This window comes from Macrosteles quadrilineatus, unplaced genomic scaffold (genome assembly GCF_028750875.1).
Source record: "Macrosteles quadrilineatus isolate MER2022 unplaced genomic scaffold, UCM_ALF_1.0 Scaffold_2__2_contigs__length_208266976, whole genome shotgun sequence".
Classification (NCBI taxonomy): domain Eukaryota; kingdom Metazoa; phylum Arthropoda; class Insecta; order Hemiptera; family Cicadellidae; genus Macrosteles; species Macrosteles quadrilineatus.
The window spans coordinates 109,724,032-109,734,306 of NW_026542595.1; the positions used below are offsets into that span (position 1 = coordinate 109,724,032).

A 10,275-nucleotide genomic window follows, 5' to 3' on the forward strand; every position below is an offset into this window, starting at 1 on the left:
GACTGTGCATGTCGATTGGAGCCAGTCATATATCTGGCTAAAGGTGCTAGAGCAGTTTGGATGGCTAATCTCTGGGAGACATTGGCTTAGTCAATAACTCCATGGGTACTGTCGTAGACATAGTCTACAGAGAGTGAACAATTCCTGAAAATTTTATTTTATTTTTATTTTATTTTATTTTTTTATTTTATTTTATTTACATGCTTCAATACAGTTTAAAGACCATTTACATTGAAGCAGTTCATGCACTTATAATATTATTGCTTCAGTGGGTTTCTTCTTGTCTTTTCACTTCATTTTTACTTACACTTTCATGCCATGCATTTAATACTATAAAAACAAAACTATCAATAACTATAACAACAATGTATATATATTTAAAAAAGATTAACAATGATAAATTATATAAATATATAAATACTGAGTAGTAAAAATAAATAGAACAACGAAAAATATATAAATTAACATTTACTGATTGATTAATACTGTTTTTAATTTCAATTTGAAATTGTTTATGTTGTCAGAGAAAATATCAATATTATTGCACTTTTTTATTACGTAATTGTAGTCTTTCATTAATCGATAGAGGGGGGAGGAGGCATGGGCAGTGGTGCGGCTGTAGGGCAACGAGAAGAGATGTTTGTTTCTACTATTGAAGCAGGGTACGCGATAAAGGCTAGTACTCACTAGGACACCCGGTCGCTTATCAACCGGCGACCTAATTGACGAGCGACTAAGTTGATGATTGAACGTTTTATTGCTGGGTGGTACACACTAGGATACCTAGCACTTTCAACCAAGCTGGAAATCAATCAAAATTTGGTGGGGATAGACAATTTGTTTTGTTCTGGTTCACGCTTAAGCCTAACAAAGTGTGAATCTCAATGACAACACCATGCCCCCGACGGAGAGGAAATAGCTGCTGAAGTTTTGATTATATTAAAAACTGTGGGAAGTAGAGAAGAAGAAATAAATTGTTTAGAAGATTTTGGGTTAAAGGGTGGCTTTGAAGTAGAAATAGTTACAGCCAGCCACATCGGGCACTCCTACGAGCTTTTCGACTTAAAAATCCACAGAATTTTAAGAACTATTTACATATGTCAGATGACAGTTTCCGTCATACTAAGCAACCAGTGACACCCGTGACACCTCACATAGAAAAAAAGGACGTCAGATTGAGATTTTAGCATGGGTTTGTTTCGTCAGTTCATTTTTCGTTGTACTGCGCATGCGCTAGCCGTCTTTAGTTGATCAACTTGGTCGCTGAAGCGTACACACTCTAGTTTTTTGAGAAATCTGATTGCCCGGCGATAAAATGGTTGATCGGAAACCCCCAGGTTTTCGATACATGTCCGAAAACCAAAAAGTTGCCTGGCAACCTACAAATCGCCGTCAACCAAATTGACAGACACGTACACACACGGCGATATTTGTGCAATTTGGTCGCTCGACAACCAGATCGCCGGTTGATAAGCGACCGAGTGTCCTAGTGAGTACTAGCCTTAAGACAGGCCGGCCAGGCTAGCAGCGTCGTCAACCTCTCCACGCGCCAGTTTGTACAGGAACACCTGACCTATGATCGTTCTCCTCAGATCTAGACTCTGCAGCCCAAACAGTTGTAATAAATCATGGTATGGAACATCGTACGTATAAATATTAAAACATTTGTAAAATAAGAATCTTAAAAACTTTTTCTGGACTTTCTCTAAAGCATCTTTAAACTGTAAATGATATGGATTCCAAATTATGGAACAGGTTTCTAATCTTGATCTGACCAGCGAATGATAAAGCATAATTAATGTTTCAATGTTTCTAAAATTTGTACTTTGTCTAATTATAAACCCCAACATTTTACTTGCAGCAGCAATGCATGTTTCAATATGAAAATTATAAGATAGTGCAGAATTCATGTGAACACCTAAATCTTTAATTTTGTTTACTCTACTAATTAAAATTCCATTTAAAAAATAGTCATTTCGTAAAAAATGTGTAGTCCTAGTAAAAGTCATTAGTTGACATTTAGAAACATTAAAAGTCATTTTGTTTGAAACACTCCACCTATAAACATCGTCAAGATCTTCTTGTAAGCTATTTGCATCATCAAGACTATTGATATGCTTAAACATTTTTAAATCATCGGCAAATAGAAGTGAATTTGAATTTAAAATACAGTCACTTAGATCATTAATTAGTATTGTAAAAAGACAAGGCCCTAGATTCGAACCCTGGGGAACCCCAGATTGGACATTGAATACAGCAGAGGAAAATCCATGATAGAAAACAAATTGTTTCCTATTAACAATGTAAGATTTGAAGAAATGCAATAAATCATTTGACATGCCATACCAATGCAGTTTCTGCAACAAAATTGAATGGTCAACCTTATCAAACGCTTTGGCCAGATCAAGAAATAACGTGTCTGTCTGAGCCCCAGAATCCAGACCAGAGGAAACGTAACTAGTAAAATTTAATAAATTTGTGTTGACTGATCTTCCTGGGACAAACCCATGCTGGTCATTTGAAATGTATTTTTGAAAATGTCTGAATAAATATTTGTGAATAATAATCTCAAATATCTTCGCCGGTACAGATAACACTGCTACCGGTCTATAATTTAAGACTTTGGATTTTTTTCCACTCTTAAAAATTGGAGTTACTTTGGTTGTTTTCCATCTTTCGGGAAATATATTAGTTTTCAAGCTTAAATTGTATAAAAATTCTAAAGGCCCAACTAAAAATTCAGAACAACCTTTAAATAAATATTGTGGGAGTAAATCTGGACCAGTAGTGCATTTTGATTTTAAATGTTTGATGGCGTCCTGCACATCCTGACAGCTGAAGCGAGGCAGTGTGAGGCAAGACGCGCCGGTCAGAAACGGCCCCTCCGCCGCGCACTCCACACTAGGCTCTGTAGTGTAACTCTCGTACACAGAACTAAAATATTCCGCGAATGCATTTACAACCGCTCCTCCGTTATCCAGTCTTACTCCATTGTGCTCCATTACCATAATTTTATTTCGTTCAGATTTTTTACTTTGAATAAAATTCCAAAACTTACTGCTATCAACATTTATACTATCTTCCACTCCATTTACATAATTGCGATATGCTAGATCAATTTCATTTTTTACTGCTGTTCTCTGGACTTTAAATAAGTTATAAGCTTCATCAGTGTTTACTTTTTTCCACCTTCTTCTAAGTTTTTCTTTACGTTTTAAATTGTAAATAATAGAAGGAGTAAACCAAAAGGGATATTTTGCTTTTTTATTTTTCTTTAATGGACAGTTTTTATCAATTATTTCATAAAGTGTGCTATAAAAACAATCTAGAGCATCATCGACGTTCAAAATAGAATATAAATTTGACCAGTCAGCCTGTTGTAAATCTTCGTATATTCGTAGAAAATTGGCTCGTCTGAAACAATAACCAGCTGACTGGGTTGACCTTGAACGACCAGATAACGGAGTAGCCAACACAACAATTACCTCCAAAGCCGGATGATAAAGATCTTCACTAACTAATTGTTCACCGCTTCTCGTCACCACTACTTCCTCACAATTTGATATGACTAAATCCAATGTCTTATTTTGAAAGTTACGAATATCATTCTTTAAACTTAAACCATGCAAATTCAAAAAAATAAATAATTCTTTACATATATTGTCACCTTGATCCAAACAAAAGTCCTGACCATAGATTGAAATATTAAAATCACCTAATACAATAATATCACAGTTCGATAATGAATTTAACTGTAAAAAACAATCAAAAAATCTTTGGTATGCTACTAACGGTGACCTTGGCCTGAAATAAACAGTACAAATATACAATCCTCTCCCCTTGCTATTTACAACTTTTACACAAACACTTTCACAACCAGGAATTGAATCATTAAAAATGTCGACTACGTTACACAATATATCATTTCTTAAGGCTAACAATACTCCCCCTCCTCCCTGTCGGCCTGAAGTTTCTAAATTTCTGTCACATCTAAATACATTAAAACTATCAGGAAAAAAATCCGATGAATTAATACCAGGTTGTAGGTAGAGACACAATTTTGTAATCGCTTGTTAAGATGTTACTAAAAAAAAATGTTTGATTTTGTTCTCAGACCTCTGACATTTTGGTAGTAAACTATATTATCAAAATCATTATTTACCATTAATAAGTTTTAATAAAAACATAAATAACATAGAGAAAATTCCAATTTTTTTTTTTATGGACTATAAATACAGCAATAAATAGAAATATAAATAATAAATAAAACATAACATTTAAGAAGTCGAAGAATAGCATGTATAAATAGATAAACAGAATTGTATTCATGCAAAAACAATTTAATTAAATGCTCATAAAGAAGTTTAACGTGCATTGTATATAAATTTGATGTAAATAAATTATGAAATAGATTATTAAAATATAAATTTAGCATTTGATTACTTACAATTACAGTCATTGTTTTACATGCTGTCAATATCCACGTCTGACCTAATCTTGATAGCATCAGTGTCCTTATTTCGTCGCACGAAGATGCTGCAGTTCGCCGTCCACACCTGGCTTTAGCCCTTGGCCTTCGCCGCATCACGCGTCTTCTTCAGCAGGTCCCTGTTCTCTGGCGTCAATGACTCGTTGACGTAGATCGAGTCTTCGCTGCTGAAGCCAAGGTCCGAAGCTTTAAGATTGCGGCGTTCTTTACGTTTATTTAAAAAAGCGTCCTTGTCCAGACGTCTGACGAAGCGAATGATGATAGGCCTCGGCGATGTATTCGTAGGTTCATACTTCCCCATTCTATGTACAGCATCAACTAATTTCTCCGACCAATCTTGGAAGTGTAGAGCAGTTGCTAACCGTCTTATAACGAACATAATTTTTTCATTGTTGTCCTCCGGGATACCGTAAATAATTAAATTGTTTCTATGTGAATACTGTTCAAGATCACGAACTTCACGTTGCACTTTCTCAACCGATTTCCCGAATTTATAAGTGTCCTTCTTAGTCTTCTGTACCTCGTTTTCACACTCTCTTATCTTCAAATCTTGAGTAGATATTAATTGTTTAAAGTCATTGATGGTTGCATGGCATAACTCAATAGATTCACACATGTCTTTTTGTTCTTTTTTAATTTCGACGATGTCATTAGAATTCTTCTCAAGAATTTGTAAAATACTATTAAGTTTAGTGTCTATAGATTGAAGTGATGGCGACGTTGATTCAAGCTCACCTTTATTAAGTTTGGCAGTGCCACGCGTCGTTATCTTGACTCCCTCAGTCATAATGGCGTTCACTGATAACGACCACACACTGATCGACCCCGGCCAAAAATTCTTCAATATTACGAAGAACTCACTGCACTTTATGCGCAACACTTACGATAACGGTAAACACAGTTCTTAATTACACTCAGCAGATAAATATTGTAGTTTACCGCTTAAAATTTACCAGTAAAAATGAGTTAATTAACGGAGCCGATTTGCTAGCGTGTCATGCACTGGTCATCCCCACTCTTCCAGTTCCTCTTCCATGATGAACCTCTACACAATGCGAAATATCCAACGTTATTTTAAACTACGTTATGTTACCAACTAAATCTGTTATGAACGAAATTCTTTCAAAACTAAAACTCAAAGTCTTATACGTCTTAAATATTATTATATTGCTTATATCTACCTACAATAGGCTTGTGGGAAATGAAAGAAAACAAAGATGTCAAGATTTCGCAAATTAAAAACGCAAAAATTGCAAATTAAATAAAATAAAAATGTACACCTAAGTAATTTAAGAACAGTCTTACAGTGAATTTGGAAGCTATAGAATAATTAATTATTAAAACTCATTTTAAGTAAACTAAATCAATACTATTTATTTACAAGAACAAACAATAATGTAAACAAACCAAATGGCAGATGATTCATAACTTTAAAACTCAGCTGATAATAATAATCCTACATTTCTCCCCACTCAATTTAGGCTGAGTTTCCGAAACTATGTACATCATCAGTTTCAGGTTCCATTTGCATTTTCCATTGAGGTGGATCAATTGCACCTTCTCTTGCTCTCAGCTGGTCAGCGTGTTTTCTCTTTATATCTCCCCCTACTAGAACGGTGTATGATAGCTCTCCCGTCCTTTCTTGTACTGTTCCTGGTCTCCAGCCCTTCTTCGTTTCATTTTGAACCCACACTTCTTGTTTGGCAGAAAACTCCTTTTGTTTGGATTTTAAGTCGTGGTAGTACTTCTGTCGCCACACTTGATTTTCTATTCTCTCTCTGCTATTATACCTCCACCTATCCAAAGCTGTTGGTAATCTTCTACCATAGAAAAGGACTGATGGTGGTTGTCCTGTGGTCTTTTGTGGGGTATTTCGATAGGCAAGCAACACTTGTAAAAGTGCAAGTGATGAACTGAGACCTTCTTGTTTGCAAGCACTATATCGACTCTTGAAGGTTCTGATAATCCTCTCCACTAAACCATTGGTTTTTGGATGATACGGCGCAGATGTAACATGACATATGTTATTGTCCTTACAAAAACTCTTAAACTCATGAGATGTGAAGGGGGTGCCATTATCCGATACAATTTTTTTAGGAACACCATACCTCGAAAACCAAGTCCTTAATCTATTTACCAGAGCAGCAGTTGTCGTACGGTCCATAACTTCGATCTCAACCCATTTTGAGTACGCATCGATTCCTACTAACCAGAATCGGTTGTCGAATGGACCTGCGAAGTCAAGATGAATTCGCTCCCAAGGATCACTTGGCACATTCCAAGGATATAGAGGTACTTCTGTGTCAAATGATCGGTTACTCTGGCAAGGGTGGCATCTACGGACATAAACCTCAACATCCTTATTCAGATTAGGCCACCAAACATAATACCTTGATAGGGATCTCATTGCCTCTATTCCAGGATGTCCTTTGTGGAGTTCTTTCAATACATTTTCTCTCAAAATCTGTGGCACCACAATTCTTCCTAATCGCATGATTATGCCGTTTTCTAATGTCAGCTCTTCTCTCTTATTCCAATATGGTTTCATGGATGGTGGTAAGTTTCCTGTATCTTTTGGCCAACCATGTTCCAGGTAGTCTATAAGTTTCTTCATATTTGGATCTTTCTTATACTCCAGTACAAGTTCATGATTTGGATAAACTACGTCAATTTTCTCCTGAACCAATGCTCGAATCTCTCTCTCATCTGGATCCAATACTTCTTGTGTCTTGAGTGAAAACCGAGATAAAAAATCAGCCAAACAATTATCCTGTCCCTTGATGTACTGGATCTCAAAATCATACTCCATTAAATACAAAGCCCAACGGACCAAACGGTTGTTAACTACTTTGGTAAGATCTCGATGCATTCCAAATATTCTTTCAAGTGGCTTGTGGTCCGTTCTCACCTTGAAATGTCTTCCACTGAGGTATTGTCTAAACTTCTTCACGGCAAAAACTAACGCCAGTGCTTCTTTGTCAACTGTAGCATACCTTTTTTCTGCTTCGGTTAGTGTCCTCGAGGCGTACATCACTGGCCTTTCCGTTCCATCCGGCATCAAATGTAACAGCACAGCGCCAACCCCTTGTTCACAAGCATCACATTCAACAATGATCGGCTTTGATATGTCGTATGGAACTAATGTCTTCTCCAATGACAGGATATTCTTCAACTTGTCGAACGTACTTTGTTCTGTGTCAGTCCATTTCCATTTAGTCTTCGTACCAGTCAGCTTATGCAAGTTCGAAGCGATCGCATGAAGATTAGGTATATACCTTTCGTAAAAATTTAGCGCCCCTAGAAAAGCTCGTAATTCTTTCACGTTTCTTGGCCTTGGTGCGTGTCTTATGGTTTCAACTTTGTCTTCGGAGGGATGAATACCATTCCCATCTATTGTATGGCCTAAATACTTTACAGATTTCTCAAAGAACTTACATTTTGACAGTTTTGCTCTTATTCCACTTGATTCTAGCCGCCTCAAAACTTCTCTAAGAGTGGTTATATGGGTGGTCTTATCCTTACTAGAAATGATTATATCATCAAGTAGAACTCCGACATTAAGTCCTTTTAATAAACTTTCCATGTACCTTTGAAATTTTGCCGGACTCGAGGAAAGACCAAAAGGCAACCTTTTGTAGCGAAAGTAGCCTACATGAGTTGCTATTGTAAGGTACTTTTGTGACTCAGGGTGTACTTTCATTTGCAAGTACGCGTCTCGAAGATCTATGACTGAAAATATCTTTCCATCAGTTAATTTGGAAGTCAAGTCATCAAAGGTTGGCAAAAGGTGTCTTTCCGGAACGATGTTTGGATTCAAGGTTGTACGAAAATCGCCACAGATCCTGACTCTACCTCCACCCTTGTCTACGTTGACTGTTGGGGTACTCCATTCTATCGGTGTTTCGGAAGGGTCCACTGCTTCCAAAACTCCTTCCTGTACTAATCGCTGTAATTCCCGCTCTACTGCCTCCCTTAAGGGAAATGGAACTCGTCTTGCCCCGTAAGATACAGGATTTGTTCCACTTTTTAGATGGATAACTTCATTAGAGTCAGATATCGTTCCTAGCTCATCACGAAAGAGTTCTGAAAACTCCTGAGTTAATGCCTCAACTTCTTTTTGTAACGTTGTTCTATAACTTTCTTCATTCTTACCTGTCTCTTTACTATTTGTCTTTCCATTGTCAATACGCCTAACCCTTACTTCCCTAGGCAAATTAAGATTGAAAGCTACACTCCACGGCAACCCAAATAATGGAACATCATCCTCTAGTAATACAATAACCGGCAATCGCTTAGTACGATTACGTAAAGTAACGTCCACAAAAGTCTTACCCATGACTTCCAGCTTATTTTTTCCGTAGCCAGTGATGACATCAGACGTCTTTTTGAGAGATTCGCCACTTGAATTGATCTTATCCCAAAGAGACAAACTTATAGCACTTACCCGAGCCCCGGAATCAAACTCCATTCTAACATTATACCCATTCAATTCTACATCTATTGTAGCTCTGGGAACCTTACTCTTAACTGACCTAATTTGTGTTCCGCTAACATCAATATCAGAACTACACTCATCATCGTAAGTTTGATCACAAGAATCATCTACTTTTCTCAAATTACCGTCTGTTCTCTTGACAAAATTATTTTTACTTTTGCACATTCTTGCGAAGTGGCCTCTCTTTGAACATTTCTTGCACACAGCAGAAACAGCAGGACACCTATTTTCACTAGGGTCATGTGTAAACCCACATCTATAACATCTATTAAAACCAGTAGATTTCTGTACCCCTGGTTTCCTATTTTCCTTACTGTCACTTACTTTGAAAATCTCATTTTTACACGAATGTTTGGAAACTTCTTCTCTCGCACGTTCCATAGATTGAGCTAACTCTAGTACTACTGTTGACTTAACACGCTCACCTCGGTTATCAACTCCCTCGGGCCATCTTTGTCTGACTTCTACTTCAAATTCTGGACAGTTGCTTCCTACTGCAAACCTATCTCGTACTCGTTCATCTAAGCTATCTCCATATTTACAACTTCTAGCTAAAGACTTCAATCTGTTATAAAACAAAATAAATGTCTCACCATCTTTTCTTATTGCTCTTTCAAACTCAAACCTTGTTGCAAAAAGGGTCCTTGTAGGCTTGAACAACCGGTTGGCTTCCTCTTTGACTTCGTCGTAGGTGCACTCCTCCCAGGCCCTTGGATACATCTGGTCCGACAGTGCCCTGAGGTGCTCCTCTCCGATATTTGCCAATAGAAGATCTCGCCGAGCCGCTTGTTCTTCTGTGTTAGCACCACCAAGTCCCTTAACTCTGCAGGTCAACTCAAAACGAGTTATGTAGTCTTCCCACAATTGTTCACAATTATACTCTTTAAATGAAAATCTGCTCATTCTATCTTGTATGCAAGACATGTTACTACAGTCAATTACACTCTTATACTGAGACTGGTCTGTTTTCCTAGGCATTTTCTCGTCGCCAATATAGAATAATTAATTATTAAAACTCATTTTAAGTAAACTAAATCAATACTATTTATTTACAAGAACAAACAATAATGTAAACAAACCAAATGGCAGATGATTCATAACTTTAAAACTCAGCTGATAATAATAATCCTACAGAAGCTAATTTATTTTCTAATATGTTTTTATGGAAGTTTGATGTGGGATTTATGTGATTTATTTACTTTTATTGTAACCGAGAAAGTAATGTTATAGATGACAGACTCAAATCACCGGATTCAAGTCGACAGAGAATGAAAATGAAGAATTTAGGATT

At 36.8% G+C, this 10,275-nt stretch overlaps 1 protein-coding gene across 1 annotated transcript; it reads right to left on the reverse strand.

The window, feature by feature from the left end:
• Nucleotides 1–5,966: 5,966 nt before the first annotated feature.
• On the reverse strand, nt 5,967–9,962 carry LOC128984768 (uncharacterized protein K02A2.6-like). Its single transcript, XM_054404137.1, has one exon. The coding sequence runs from the start codon at nt 9,960–9,962 to the stop codon at nt 5,967–5,969; it is 3,996 nt and encodes a 1,331-aa protein (XP_054260112.1).
• Between the last annotated feature and the right edge of the window lie 313 nt (nt 9,963–10,275).

Excerpts from the sequence above, each read along its gene's own strand:
- LOC128984768 (XM_054404137.1), bottom strand. The coding sequence starts at position 9,962 with ATGCCTAGGAAAACAGACCAGTCTCAGTATAAGAGTGTAATTGACTGT.